The 15,292-nt window shown below is 38.4% G+C and overlaps 2 protein-coding genes across 2 annotated transcripts; both read right to left on the reverse strand.

Annotated features, from left to right (window-relative positions):
• Positions 1 to 239: 239 nt before the first annotated feature.
• LOC149053813 (uncharacterized) lies at positions 240 to 4,641 on the reverse strand. Its single transcript, XM_089196114.1, has 5 exons — positions 4,253 to 4,641; positions 2,605 to 3,333; positions 2,133 to 2,402; positions 1,331 to 1,564; positions 240 to 856 (listed from the first exon to the last, which is right to left on the reverse strand). Exons 1-5 carry the CDS (start codon positions 4,530 to 4,532, stop codon positions 516 to 518), a joined length of 1,854 nt encoding a protein of 617 aa, XP_089052240.1. The 5' UTR covers positions 4,533 to 4,641; the 3' UTR covers positions 240 to 515.
• A 3,440-nt stretch (positions 4,642 to 8,081) lies between these two features.
• LOC149053814 (uncharacterized) lies at positions 8,082 to 14,275 on the reverse strand. Its single transcript, XM_089196125.1, has 5 exons — positions 13,996 to 14,275; positions 10,171 to 10,899; positions 9,721 to 9,990; positions 8,896 to 9,129; positions 8,082 to 8,419 (listed from the first exon to the last, which is right to left on the reverse strand). The coding sequence occupies exons 1-5, from the start codon at positions 14,273 to 14,275 to the stop codon at positions 8,082 to 8,084; spliced, it is 1,851 nt and encodes a 616-aa protein (XP_089052251.1).
• Positions 14,276 to 15,292: the final 1,017 nt, after the last annotated feature.

Below are 15,292 nucleotides of genomic sequence, written 5' to 3' on the forward strand. Positions count from 1 at the left end.
GTAAATATCTCCATCGATGATTTGACAAATAATACTCATATTTTCCCTCTCCCTACAAGGCTCGAAAAATACTGCGCAACACGGTAATATCATCGTGCAAATAGGAATTTGTTTGCTTCAAGTAGCTTCATAAAACACGTCAACTTCATCAGGTCGAAATAAATGTTAAATAAAGCGGATCAATTTGGAGATAATGGCTTGATTCTGTATCTTGGAATCACAGAATAATTGACAGCTTAGTACAATCACTGCCTATTCTTATAATATTCTTCACAGTTTATCCACGAGTTCACTTTGATCACGAGTTTACTTTGATCAATTTGCGAACTCTCTCCAAAGACTAAAAATGATGATACCTGTATATATAATAGCACAGTTTGGTGCTACTACCTAAACTGATCTGTCCAAGCTTTATCTCAGTTTGTGGCCTTAGTCCACAGGCAACCCAGACAGAAAAGTCTGCTTCGATTGTTGGTAAATAGGTGTAAAGAGGAGTTTTGAATGTCATCGCTACTTCACTTCGTACTTTCATAAAACACTTCAACTTCATCAGGTCGAAAAGTGTAACTTCCAGCCAGGAATGATTTGGTGAAGGAGCTGCCATAACTGTGGCCAGATGGTGGACTGTAGGTGTGTCCAAGGTTTGTGTAGGAATTTGTGTTGGATGAGGCGTAGATGGTAATCCAAATATCATTTCCTCCACCAAAGACGGGTCCACGTGATGGACAACTGAATATGGAATAGCGATAAGAACTATACTTTCCTGTTTGAGACAGTTTCACTGGTGCCCAGGCTGGCTTGTTAACCAATGAAAACAAAAAGGCCTTTGAGCTGTACAGATACCCACAATTGGAATCTAATAAGCAAAATGGTAAAAAAGAGTCACAAACTATTTCAGTAAACTGAGATGAAGGTGAATATTTGTAACACTTGGCCAGAAGAACATTTAAAACGATAGAGAAATGGCGTTTGCGAGCGTATTTTAGTTAACAACAACAATAAAACGAAAAGGTATTTAATAAACTTTCCTCTCGCTTTTGACTTCAACCTTTCTCTATGGTAGAAGAAGTTATTGCGTAAATACAGAGAACAGCTTTTCCTAATCGAGCATGATTTTATGTCAAAATTTAATTCCAATCAGATAGTCAGACAACAGAAACTTTATGTCAGAGTTTCTTTTCAGGTTCAAGTTATTTTAAATGACAGACTTTAGGTCGCCTACATGAGTTCTGGAAAACAAGTAACCGCATGTAGTTTCAAATGATAAAAGGTGGACGCATGTTTCGATGAAATGAAAAAATAAAGTGAAAGCATTCAATGATTTACTTACCCCATGATGTGCTGGTGTATCCACCAAAGATGTATTTTCCCACACGGATAATGGTCACTGTGGGCCCTTTGTTGTCACACTTTGAGTGGAAGGTAGCGCCGGCCCAACCATCCACTGATGCTCGCCAGCAGCGCTTCCAGTAAGAGGACTTGCTCTGCACAACAGATCCTAACCAAAAACGTAAAGTGCGCAGGTAATGAATATTGTTTGTAAGTATTACTGATTGCTCCAAACCTGAAAAAGAAAGATATGACAGCCTGTTTTAATCGCTCAATTTGGAAGGGAGTGAATTAGCACAAATAGCAGCATTAATAGCATTATCTATTTTTTTACTATATTAATTTATTTATTTGCGATACTTAGACTTGTTGGCCCAGTTCAGCTTTAAAGCTTATTAAATAGGGTCTGTATAAACAATAACAAGGCCAGAACACAACACCGGGAGATATGTTCGCTACTCTTTGCGAGAAGTGCGTGGGTTCTTTAACGTACCCTGCTAACTAGTAAAGAGAGATGTAAGATTTTATCGTCTTTATCCGAGAAGACAACGATGTTTAACTACTTGCAGATGTCAAGGTAGTGGCAGCAAATTCGCCTCAGTTATTTTAAGATCCCGAGTGTGGAACCCTCGACCTTTCGCATGGCAGTCCGGCGCTCTACTCCATGAGCTAACCAAGTGCGGTTTTGGGATATTTTTTAAATGTTGGACCCATTTAATAAAGATATCACGCTATTAAGACAAGTGACACTACCTTCCAACTACATATTTTCAAAGCCTTGCAGCAAAAGTAATAAATAATACCTCTTAATATTTCTGCAATCACCGTCGTTGATGTCTCTGCCAATCCGAAGCTGTTTTTAGCCCGGCAGATGAAATCTACGTCTTCTTTAACCATTTTAATTAGAAGACATCCATCTTCCTGAAAAAAAGGAAGTGAGACAGAAGACTTTTGGGCCTGGAACCATTCCACGTTTGGACGAGGAGAACCTGAGGCCTCGCAGCAGAGGGTTACATTAGATCCTAGCAATATATTGACTACTGTAGGGGGCTTGTTGGTAAATTTAGGTGGCTCTGAAGAAAGAAAAAACCAATTTAACAGGCACAAAAAAGGCTTGGTGAAGATCTTAAAAAGTTATATTCAGTTTATATTTTCTTGGTTGTAGAAAAGTCTTGATTCATAGACCTGAATAACCATGATGATTATATTAGGAGCGTTACCTATTCTGTAACTGAATGCAAAAGCTGAAAATCGCTCAAAATTGAAAGACCCTACCTTTCACATGCAATCTGCTTAATATTTGGAACATTCCCAAACTAGTGTGAGCTGTACACATGTACGACCCAGCGTGTGACCTTTGTACGCTGCTTATTCGAAGCGCACTATCTTCCACAGTAGCATTAGATAGAGTACCTCCAAGTTTACGCCACGTTATCTTGGACGACAGATGGCCTTGAACCCAACAGTAAAATATTACAGGCTCGTTCACAAAGACTTCCTGAGATACTGGATAGACACTGATCTTTAGTGGAACAACACATTCTCCCTTTGGTCCCTGAATACCAACCAATCCTGTGCTGCCTTTGCTTCCTTTTAAGCCACTAGATCCTTGTTGTCCTTGACGACCCTTCGTTCCAGTCTCTCCTCTCATCCCGTGCGCTCCAACGGACCCTTTGTCGCCCTTGTCGCCTTTTACTCCTTGAGGTCCCACAGGTCCTCTTTTGCCACTCACGCCTGGAGCCCCGATTGGACCCGAAGGGCCTCGTGAGCCGGTTTTCCCCGTGGCTCCTTTTTCTCCTTTGTACCCTGGATAGCCGAGGGCACCTGGAGGACCTGGAGGTCCTGTCTGACAAATCTTGTTGTTAACACTGCAGGATTGATTGAGTTTGTTGTTAATTTCCTGGCGGACTTGCTGCAGAGTTATTGTTCCCGCAGCAACATTCCTTCTCTCTCTTTTATGATCACCGATAACTGATGACACACTTCTTACATTGCTTTCAAAACCTGCAGAAGTTACGATAACAAATATTCATTATGGGATCAATGAAATGCATTTTAAAGTGCGATAGAATAAGCAAAATTGATGTAGTCGTTTATCAATCGATGTTTGCGGTGATGAGGAAAAATGAGAAAATGAAGACAAGAGAAATACGCAAATGTTAAAACATTCATATGCTCATAAAACTGGCGCAAAAATAAATAACAAAAAAAAAAGGAACCTTTTACTTCTATAAATTTTGTTCAAAAATAGCCCGAGGGCTGTCTGAAGCTGCCTTTAGTCACGAGACTTTTCAGCTGAGAGTTTGACCATCGGGCTACTTGCCAAAAATTCCTGCTCGCTAAATAAAGTTAACAGTTCTACTGTCGTCAAAATTTCGGTACCAAAAAATGGTGGTGATCAAATACGTTAGGCCAAGAGAATGAGAATGTATACTGTTGTGTTTCAGGAAGTTAAAACAATAGGAGTTATAACTTCGGTTTGGTTCAACAAAATGTTACGTGATCCAATCTGCATTCTTCAGTGGTCTGATACACGAATGTATGTCACGTTACACTACCGGAATGTGAAAGCAGATGTTTTCGATAACCATACAGTTTCTTGAGTAAAGCAAAACAATAAAATGTTCACTTGCTGATTACCTTCCGCGTGTTCTTTCGCATAAAGCTTGTGAAAAGAGAAAATAATTCAGATTTTAAGCGTCAGTTGAGTTTGACCTTTTCCAAAAATACCCTTGGCAGAAGGATAACAAATAAAAAACAACTTAAGATAGATTTTCGTTCTGTATACTCGTATAGCGAGTATTCTGTTTATAGAATTGAGAGGCAAACTAACGATAAAATCATTTTGTGCTGTGATGCTGTATATTATAGTGTTGATTATTTAAAGCTAACATAACTGATGTACGTGTAGGCAATGACTCACCAAATATAACATCAGGCCTTTCCTTTCTCCTTGCTGTAGATGCAGTTTCATAAATTTGTAACCTTTTCTTCACTATTCTTTCTATGTTAGTTTTCAGGTCATCGTCAATCCGCTGAATTCGGTTTTTAAGCCTTATTTCCAGCGCTTTCGAATTGTTGTACACAAACTCGATCCTCATAAACAACAATGTCACAAGAGTCAAAGAAGTTACTGAAATAGCCACGGAAATTCTGCTGCTCTTTTCACTAGATTTCGAGCAGACGTTCCTCTTTGCATCCATTTCTGTATTGGCGATCTTTAAAACAGGAGGAATATAGTTCGTTAGCTGGGACTGATGTAGCTCAGAAATGCAAGTGAAGATGAAACTTCCCTTTCAGCGCTTAGTTGTTTCAGTGCACCCCGTGATATCTTAGAATATCACTTACACAGTTGTCAGACAAAATAGATTAAATTTCTCAAGAGGAGGTCTTTAACCGAATTTTTTCAGGTGCAAGGGTGAGTCTGAAATAGAAGTGAAAGGAAAATGAATAATCAGATGGAGGAAGAAAAACGTCTGCATACTCATTGACAATACTCCCATCGTAGATGTCAGCTTTCTTTTCAAGTTCCTCTGAGACAGATGATCCCTTGAGGCGACGATAATTTATCATTAACCCTTTAACTCCCAACATCTCGTTAGTAATTCTCCCTACTGTCTGCCATAAAATACTAAATTTGGAGAATTTGGTATTGGGGTTCAACTTGTAGTCCCCTAATTGAGTTTTTCTTTATTCTCCTCACTTGTCTGCTTGATTCTGTGTTGAAACTGTAAGGAGAAATTCTGTCTTGGTCACTCTTTGGAGTTAAAGGGTTAGGGGCGCGTAATAAGACTTAAATGATGTTAAAAGCTCAGCACTTGTCTTGAAATGAATGTAATTTCTTTAACAAAATATTTTGGGGATGACCTTAAGCTGGAAGGTTCGCTCTAAAGTTTTTTCCACGTTTGCTTTGTTCCGGAGAAAAATTATGCACGAAATTTAAAAAAGGAATCACAAATGAAAGCTTAGTTGAAAACGTCAACTAAGCCATCAAATTTGACTGAAGGTTTTAGAAATCACCTTACAAACTACTCTACCCGAAGCGCTACAGCAAATATTCTTTGAATGTTTTTCAAATGTATTTTAATATTCCTGGGTAGGCAGCAAAGCAAATATAATATTACCTTATACAGCTACGGAAAGTGTTGTATCTCAGGTTCAATTTTTTCACTTTCTTTGGAATTCACCTTTGACCGCTTGCAGCAAGGCGTGCTAAACTTTCAAGACTCTTATAATAAATCCTACAGATATTTGATTTAAAGAGAAAATAAAGTAAGTTCAGAAGGGATTAAAGTAGAAGTTTGAAGTTTGGGGCTAATGGCCGAGACCATCAAAGGTGATAGAAGTTATTTATATAGAAGCCAAGAATAGATATGCTATCATCGTAAAAATAAACAAACGTAAAACGAAACACTTTGATCTCTGAGAGAAGTTTTCAGACTGTAGCAAGGGTTTGATCTTCAAAGATTGTTAAATTGTACCACAATTCATTGTTGTTACATGTGTAATGTAGTTTTTCATATAGGTTTTGTATGTGTTGACCATACTCTTACTCCGCTATAAATATGCAATTTACCTTGATCCAGTTCCTTCTCATATTTAGCTGCGTAGTTATTCCAGGTGCTGGTACCCTCTAATTATTATAATACTAATTAGCAGAAAAATGGCTGCTGTAAGTAGTCATTTTCTATGCAATACATTGCTAATACTTTATAAAGAGCACAATAAAAATGGTTTTGTTGTTGATGTCGTTTTTGTCAACTTTTATATTGGCTGGTCATATTTTAACACTATTGGGTTGTAGCAGTTTATTAAGTCTTGGTTGTAGCACGTGTACTCAGTACTTTGATCAAGGAACTAATCGATGCATAAAGCCTACCTGCTAGCCTCGACTTGATGCACTCGACCCAGTTTCCTGACTCAAGTCCGCAACATTTCGAACACGTGCTATTGGTGAATCACATCTGTTGTTAATTCATGAGTGTCAAGAAGAACAATATGCCAAAATGAATGTTTTCCTTTAAGGATACACTTTCGCCAAATATAAGTAATCGTGTTTCTCTTCGTAGTTTTCTGTTTCTTCAGCTTTCTGTTATAACATTCTATATGTGTGCACGCCGTAAACGGTAAAAATGTGGCCCAAACAGTTATTCCGACCTCCTGACAGTAGTTTCATAATTAGCCAAATCCCTTTGTCATCTACCGAGTCAAACAACTTACTCTCCAATTCCCGAAGAAAAGGGAATAAATGGATTAATAACCTATAAAAAATTATCACTATTTCAAACAGAACTTTTCATTTGAGTACGTTGCAACTTGTCCGACGAAATTATCTTGCTGAAAGAATAGCCCAATTTTTGTTACGTTTCATTGTTAAAGAAGTCTGTTGATGTGGTGGAGTATTACAATTATTTGATTTAAATATCCAGATCTTTCTTAATGACTGATATGTGATAGTGCTGAGTGTGTATCTTTGACGGAGGAAACCTTTGAACAATATGTATTAAGTCCCGAAATCTTAGTCGCGTCGGGAAATCTTTAGATTTCGTAGCTTCGTGTATGAATCTTCACTATACAAATTGAAGCAAATCAAATAATTGTCAAATTTTCCCTTATTCCTCCCTCCATGCATGTCAAATACACACCAATGGATTCCGATGGAAAACGTGGTTTTCCGATGGAATAGGTAAAATTCTATTCGTGACACCTTCCCACGGAAGTAAGATAACCGGAAGTCACGACGGGAAAGAGTACCGGAAGTCAGATGAATATTGGGGAGGGCAGAAATGCTGTCCGATGGACTCCATCGATATCCATTCGTCGGATGGAATCCAATGAAGTCCATTCATGTCCATCGGAATAACTAGAAGTGTAGTAGTAAACCTAAACTCAGACAACGAACTGACGTTTTGCCCATTGCTCATATTTTCCCTCTCCCCTACGGAGCTCGGAAAAATACTACTCAACTCGCAAATATTATCGTGCAAGAAAAATTAAATTGGCTACTCGAGCGATTTTATAGTACCCCTCATTACAAAGTTTACACAAACCTGGCCCTTTTTTAATCGTGGATATGAGAATCTCAGGAGATTCGATATGCAAATTTCGTGGCGTTGGCACGGTCAAAGGAGTCTGGGAAAAGCACTCATCTTATTTTTGTGCCCTCACCTACGACTAAAAATGCTAATATCCGTATACATATTTGAAAAGTTTAGTGCTATTACCTAGCCTGATCTGTTCAAGCTGTATCTTTGTGGCCATAACCCACAGGCATCCTTGTCTCCATTGTCAGTAAATTGCAATTCGTTTGCCTCAAGTAGTTTCATAAAACACTTCAACTTCATCAGGTCAAAAATACGTTGCATATATCTTCTTAAAGATGGCGGACCGATTGTTATATAAAGCGGATCAATTTGGTGATAATGGCTTGATTCTGTGTCTTGGAATCACAGAATAATTGACAGGTTGGAACAATCACTGCACACTCCTACAATATTCTGCACAGTTTATGCACGAGTTCACCATAGCGTTACTTTGATCAACTTGCGCACTCTCTCCAACGACTAAATATTATGATACCTGTTAACATAATAGGACCGTTCAGCGCTACTACCTCAACTGGTCTGTTCAAACTTTATCTTAGTTTGTGGCCTTAACTCACAGGCAACTCAGACAGAAATGTCTGTCTCGATTGTTAGTAAATAGGCCTAAATAGGAGTTTTTAATATCATCGTCACTTCAGTTCGTTTAATTCAGGTACTTTCATAAAACACTTCAACTTCATCGAGTTTAAAATTTTGACTTCCTGCCAGGAATGAGCTGGTGCTGGAGTCGAGATAAGGGAAGCCGAATGGTGGCCTGTAGGTGAATCCAAGGATTGAGTAAGAATTTGTGTTGGATGAGGCGTAACTGGCAATTCTAATATCGTATCCTCCACCAAATGTGGGTCCATAGCTTGAACAACCTTTTATGGAACGGCGAATATAACTATACTTTCCTGTTTGAGACAGTTTCATCGGTGCCAAGCCTGGCTTGTTAACAAATGAGAACAAAAAGGCCTTTGGGCTGTACTGGGATTCACAATTGGAAACTAATAAACAAAACGGTAAAAAAGAGTCACAAACTATTTCAGGAAACTGAGATGAAGGTGAATATTTGTAACACTTGGCCAGAGCAAAATTTAAAACGGTCGAGGAATTGCGTTTACTAGTTAATAACAACAATAAAAGAAAAAGTTATTGAATGAATTATCCACCACTCGTTTGACTTCAACCTTTCTCTATGGTAAAATAAATTATTGTGTAAATACAGGGAACATCTTTTACTAATCGAGCATGATCTTGCGTCAAAATTTAATTCCAATCAGATAATCAGAAAACAGAAACTTTATGCCAGTCTTTCTTTTCAGGTTTAAGTTATTTTGGAGGACAGACTTTAAGTCGCTTACATGAGTTCTGGAAAACAAGTAAGTGGGTATAGTTTCAAATGTAGAAAGTAAAAAGTGGACGCATGTTTCAATGAAGTGAAAAAATAAAGTGAAAGCATTCAACTGAGTGATTTACTTACCCCATGACGTGCTGGTGTATCCACCAAAGATGTATTTTCCCACACGGATAATGGTCACTGTGGGCCCTTTGTTGTCACAATTTGAGTGGAAGGTAGTGCTGGCCCAACCATCCACGGATGCTCGCCAGCAGGGCTTCCAGTACGAGGACTGGTTCTGCACAACAGGGTTTAACCAAATTTTCAAATTGCGCAGGTAATGATAATTATATGCCAGTATTACTGATTGCTTCAAATCTGAAAGAGAAAGATACCTCAGCCGGTTTTAACTGCTCAATTAAAAAGGGATCAATTTCGGTTTTGGTCCCCGAACACAATTTAATCCCAAATGAGAATGAACTAGTACAAACAGCAGCAAATGTTTTTCTATCTTTTTACTGTAAAATTTAATTTATTCATTAGCAACAGTTAGACTTGTTGGCCCAGTTCAGCTTTAAGTTTGTTTAATAGGGCTGGTATAAATACTGGCAGATATGTTCGCTACTCTTTGCGAGAAGTGCGTGAGTTCTTTAAAGTCTCCTGCTTACTAGTACAGAGACACGTAGGGTTTTATTGTCTTTATCCGAGAAGACTACAATGTTTAACTACTTGATGATGTCAAGGTAGTGGCAGCACATTCTCCCCAGTTATTTTAAGATCCTGAGTGTGGAACCCTGGACCTTTCGCACGGCAGTCCGGCGCTCTACACCTTGAGCTAACCAAGGGTGGTTTTGGGATATTTTTTAAATGCTGGACCCATTTAACAAATATATCGCGCTATTAAGACAAGTGACACTACCTTTCAACTACATATTTTCAAAGCCTTGCAGCAAAAGTAATAAATAATACCTCCCAACACTTCTGCAATCATCGTCGTTGTTGTCTCCGCCAATCCGAAGCTGTTTTTAGCCCGGCAGATGAAATCTACGTCTTCTTTAACCATCTTAATTTGAAGACATCCATCTTCCTGAAAAACAGGAAATGAGACGGAAGACTTTTGTGCCTGGAACCATTCCACGTTTGGACGAGGAGAACCTGAGGCCTCGCAGCAGAGGGTCACATTAGTTCCTGGAATTGCACCGACCACTGTAGGAGGCCTGTTGGTAAATTTAGGTGGCTCTGAAGAAAGAAAAAAACCAATTTAACAGGCACAAAAAGTTATATTCAGTTTATATTTTCTTGGTTGTAGAAAAGTCTTGATTCATAGACCTGAATAACCATGATGATTATATTAGGAGCGTTACCTATTCAGTAACTGAATGCAAAAGCTGAAAATCGCTCAAAATTGAAAGACCCTACCTTTCACATGCAATCTGCTTAATATTCGGAACATTCCAAAACCAGTGTGAGCTGTACACATGTACGACCCAGCGTGTGACCTTTGTACGCTGCTTATTCGAAGCGCACCATCTTCCGCAGTAGCATTAGATAGAGTACCTCCAAGTTTACGCCACGTTATTTTGGACGACAGATGGCCTTGAATCCAACAGTAAAATATTACAGGCTCGTTCACAAAGACTTCCTGAGATACTGGATATGCACTGATCTTCAGTGGAACAACACATTCTCCCTTTGGTCCCTGAATACCAACCAATCCTGTGCTGCCTTTGCTTCCTTTTAAGCCAATAGATCCTTGTTTTCCTTGACGACCCTTCGTTCCAGTCTCTCCTTTAATCCCAGGCGCTTCAACGGACCCCTTGTCGCCCTTGTCGCCTTTTACTCCCTGAGGTCCTACAGCTCCTCTTTTGCCACTCGCGCCTGGAGCCCCGATAGCACCTGAGGGGCCTTGTGAGCCGGTTTTCCCTGTCGCTCCTTTTTCTCCTTTGTACCCTGGATAGCCGAGGGCACCTGGAGGACCTGGAGGTCCTGTCTGACAAATCTTGTTAATGACACTGCAGGATTGATTGAGTTTGTTGTTGATTTCTTGGCGGACTTGCTGCAGAGTTATTGTTCCTGCAGCAACATTTCTTCTCCCTCTTTGATAATCACGGATAACAGATGACACGCTTCCTACTTTGCTTTCAAAACCTGCACAAGTTACGATAACAAGTATTTCTCAGGGGATCAATGAAATAATGCATTTTAAAATGCGAAAGAATAAGCTGAATTGATGTAATCGTTTATCAATCGATGTTTACTGTGAATATATATATATATATATATAACAACTTTATTTAAATAATAACATATAACATATTATTATTAAAAAAGGGTTATAGAAGGGAGGAACTTAATCCTCATTGTAAACTATACCCCAGATATAAAAATTTAATACTATGCAATATACATATACATACTGATACATTTTACATACAGGCATATATCTATATAAATATGAAATCTAAATAAAGAGGACATATCTAAGATAACTATTTTGTTTAAGATTATAACTAAATAATGTATAATACATAGAATAATTTAATTTTTAGTCATAGGCCTAGTTAAAAAAAGTTGATTTAAGAGCTTTCTTAAAAGCATTAATTGAGTCAAGTTCAACTACTGATGACGGTAAACTGTTCCATGTGTCGATATGTCTGTGCCAAAAAGAGTACTTAAAGATGTCTGTACGGCTAAATGGTTTATATAGTTTAAACTGATGACTTTTTCTTGATTGCCTGTTACTGAAGGATATGTAATTATTAGTGTTTACAGAAGAGTGTCCTTTAATGAACTTAAAAAGCTGAACCAAACTAAGAAACTCTCTGCGCTGAACTAGTGTCGCTAGTTTCAAGGATTTCAGTCGGTCTTCATACGGAGTGTCTTTATCAATGATCCATCTTGTAACGTTCCTTTGCACGCATTCAAGTTTTTCAATGAGATATGCTTGGTGAGGATTCCACGCTTGACAAGCGTACTCGAGTATTGGACGGATCATGGATCTATAACCAGTAAATAGAGCCCTAGAGTGAGATCCAAATGTCCGCTTGAGTAAGCCCAATAATCTGTTCGATCTTGCAACAACAGACAGTACGTGGGGTTTCCAAGATAAATCACTGGAAAGAACTACCCCAAGATGTTTGTGTGTAGATACTTGGGTAAGTAGCTTGCTATTAATAGAATAGTTGCACGGAGAGGGAGTTCTAGCCCTGGTGAACTTCATGGACTCGCATTTGTCAGCATTTGTTCCTAAAAGCCACGAGCCACAACAATCAGTGACTTTATCTAGACTCTCCTGGGCAGTGATGGACGTTTGAGATGGAGTACAGTAATTATAGATTAACATATCATCAGCAAACATTTCTGCAGGACTTGATAAAGATTCAGGGATGTCATTGACGTATAGGATAAATAACAGGGGGGCAAGAATGCTCCCCTGTGGAACACCAGATGTGACAGGCGCCCAGTCAGATTGGCAGCCCTCGATTACAACACGTTGAGATCGACCTTGGAGAAAATTGGATAGCCAGGAAAGTAGAGAGCCGGTAATGCCAAAGCGTTCTAGTTTGAGTAGAAGACGGTCATAAGGAACTGAGTCGAAGGCCTTTTCGAAGTCCAGAAATATTACATCGGTAGAGAGGCGTTTATCTAGTGCTTTGGCCCATTCATGGAAAAGGTGTATCAACTGAGAGGTACAGGAGTATCCAGGACGAAAGCCATATTGATGACTACTAAGTAGATTATTTGATTCAATAAATCCAAAAATGCGATTGTATATCAGTCTTTCTAGGGTCTTTACAATCAGACTCGTAAGAGAGATAGGACGATAATTCTTGACTAGATCTTTTTGGCCCTTTTTGAAAATTGGAATGACGTGAGCAGATTTCCATTCCACAGGCAAGGTGCCAGATTGGAGTGAAAAGTTAAATAAATTTGTCATGGACTCTGATATAGCTGGTGCAGCCTCGCGAAGCATACGCGCTGATATCCCATCCGGACCATGAGCTTTTGTAACGTTTAAACCAATGAGCAATTTCTCGACCTCAGATTTAGAGCAATGTAGACTTGAGATGACTTGATCAGTAAAAGGTTGAAGATCGTCACGTAACTTCTCAGGAATACCAGGACTCTCTATAAAAACCGATGAGAAGAAGTTGTTGAATAGCTGAGCTTTATCGAAGCTGTTTGAAGCCTTTTGGTTCTCCAGGGATACTTCAGGTGGAATAGATCGTGATTTCGTCTTAGATTTTATGAAAGTCCAGAAACGTTTAGGATTGTTACTGTTTTGAAGAGACTGAACATGGTGCCAATAGCTCTTGTTTATTTCAGATTTGACTAGAAAGAAAAGAAAAAATGAAGACAAAAGAGAAATAAGCAAATGTTAAAACATTAATAAAATCGATGCCAAAATGGATAACTCGACATTAAATGGAGTCAGAGCTAAAGACCTTTTTATTTTATTAATGCTATGACCGGAATATATTTTCATTAAAGGAACCTTTTACTTCTATAAATTTTGTTGAAAAATATCCCGAGGACTGTCTGAAGCTGCCTTTAGTCTTGGGACTTTTCAGCTGAGAGATTTCAAGGAAACTCATTGAGCATCGCGCTTAAAGTCACAGCCTGTTCGCAAAATATGTTTAACAATTCTGTTGTCGTCAAAATTTCGGTGCCAAAAATTGGCGGTGATCAGATACATTAGTCTAAGAAAATGAGAATGTAGACTGCTTTGTTTCAGGAAGTTAAAACAGTAGAAATTATAACTTCGATTTGGTTCAACAAAATGTAACCTGATCCAATCTGCATTTTTCCGTGGCCTGACACAGGAATGCATGTCACCCTACATTACCGTAAAGTGAAAGCAGATGTTTTCGATAACCGTACAGTTTCTTGAGTAAAGCGACACAATAACGAAAACGTTCACTTGTTGATTACCTAAAGCGTATTTTTTCGCATAAAAAGCTTGTAGAAAAAGAGAATAATTCAGATTTTAAGCGTCAGTTGAGTTTGACCTTTACGAAAAATACTCTTGGCAGAAGGATAACATACAAATAAAAGACAATTGAAGATGGATTTTCGCTGTCTTATTTCACAATCAAAGGCAGCAGAATTATAGCTAAAAAGGCGAGTGTTCGGTTTTATAGTATTGAAAGGCACACTAACGATAAATCATTTTGTGCTGTGATGCAGTATAGTGTTGATTATTAAAAGCTCACAGATCTGAGGTACGTGTAACCAGTAACTCACCTAAGATAACATCAGGCCTTTCCTTTCTCCTTGTTGTGGATGCAGTTTCATAAATTTGTAACCTCTTCTTCACTATTCTATCCATGTTTGTTTTCAGGTCATCGTCAATCCGCTGAATTCGGTTTTCAAACCTTGTTTCCAGCGCTTTCGAATTGTTGTACACAAACTCGATCCTCATAAACAACAATGTCACAAGAGTCAAAGAAGTTAATGAAATAGCCACGGAAATTCTGCTGACCTTTTCACTAGATATCGTGTAGCCGTTCCTCTTTGCATCCATTTCTGTATTGGCGATCTTTAATACAGGAGGAAAATAGTTCGTTGGCGGGGACTGATGTAGCTCAAAAACGCAAGTGAAGATGAAACTACCCTCTCAGCGCTGAGCTGTTTCAGTGCACCCCGTGATATCTTAAAATATCACTTACACAGTTGTCAGACAAAACAGCTTAAATTTCTTTAAAGGTCTTAGAAAGAAATTTTTTTAGTGCAGGGGTGAGTATGAAATAGAAGTGAAAGGAAAATGAATAATCAGATGGAGGAAAAAAAACGTCTGAATACTCATTGACAATACTCCCATCGTTGATGTCAGTTTTTCAAATTTCTCTGAGACAGATGACCCCTTAAGGCGACGATGATTTATTATTAACCTTTAACTCTCAACATCTCGTTAGTATTTCTCCCTACTGTCTGCCATAAAATACTTATGATTTCAATTCTGAGAATTTGGTATTGGATCAACTTGTAGTTCCCTGATTGAGATTCTTCTTTTTTCTCCTCACTTGTCTGCTTGATTCTGTGTTGATACTGTAATGAGAAATTCTGTCTTGGTCACTCTTTGCAGTTAAAGGGTGAAATAAAGCAAGTTCAGAGGAGATTTAAGTAGAAGTTTGAAGTTTGGGGCTTATGGCCTAGACCATCAAAGGTCATAGAAGTTATTTACACAGAGGCCAAGAATAGATATGCTATAATCATAAAATTAAACAAACGTGAAACGAAACACTTTTGATCTCTGAGAGAAGTGTTCAGACTGTAGCAAGGGTTTGATCTTCAAAGATTGTTAAATTGTACCACAATTCTTTGTTGTTACGTGTGTAATGTAGTTTTTCACCTAGTTTTTGTATGTGTTGGCCATACTCTTCCTCCGCTATAAATATGCAATTTACCTTAATCCAGTTCCTTCTCATATTTAGCTGCGTAGTTATTCCAGGAGCTGGTACCCTCTTATTATTACAATACTAATTAGCAGAAAAATGGTTGCTGTAAGTAGTCATTTTCTATGCAATACATTGCTAATACT

This window comes from Pocillopora damicornis, chromosome 1, assembly GCF_964200805.1.
Source record: "Pocillopora damicornis chromosome 1, jaPocDami1.2, whole genome shotgun sequence".
NCBI classification, from domain to species: domain Eukaryota; kingdom Metazoa; phylum Cnidaria; class Anthozoa; order Scleractinia; family Pocilloporidae; genus Pocillopora; species Pocillopora damicornis.

What these genes read in the sequence shown, in the direction of transcription:
- LOC149053814 (XM_089196125.1), bottom strand. Translation starts at nt 14,275, where the DNA reads ATGGATGCAAAGAGGAACGGCTACACGATATCTAGTGAAAAGGTCAGC. An exon ending in AAGCAGATTGCATGTGAAAG is followed by an intron (nt 9,991 to 10,170) that starts GTAGGGTCTTTC and finishes TTCTTTCTTCAG; the next exon opens with AGCCACCTAAATTTACCAAC. An exon ending in GATTGCAGAAGTGTTGGGAG is followed by an intron (nt 9,130 to 9,720) that starts GTATTATTTATT and finishes TTTCTCTTTCAG; the next exon opens with ATTTGAAGCAATCAGTAATA.
- LOC149053813 (XM_089196114.1), bottom strand. Translation starts at nt 4,532, where the DNA reads ATGGATGCAAAGAGGAACGTCTGCTCGAAATCTAGTGAAAAGAGCAGC. An exon ending in AAGCAGATTGCATGTGAAAG is followed by an intron (nt 2,403 to 2,604) that starts GTAGGGTCTTTC and finishes TTCTTTCTTCAG; the next exon opens with AGCCACCTAAATTTACCAAC. An exon ending in ATACACCAGCACATCATGGG is followed by an intron (nt 857 to 1,330) that starts GTAAGTAAATCA and finishes TTTGCTTATTAG; the next exon opens with ATTCCAATTGTGGGTATCTG.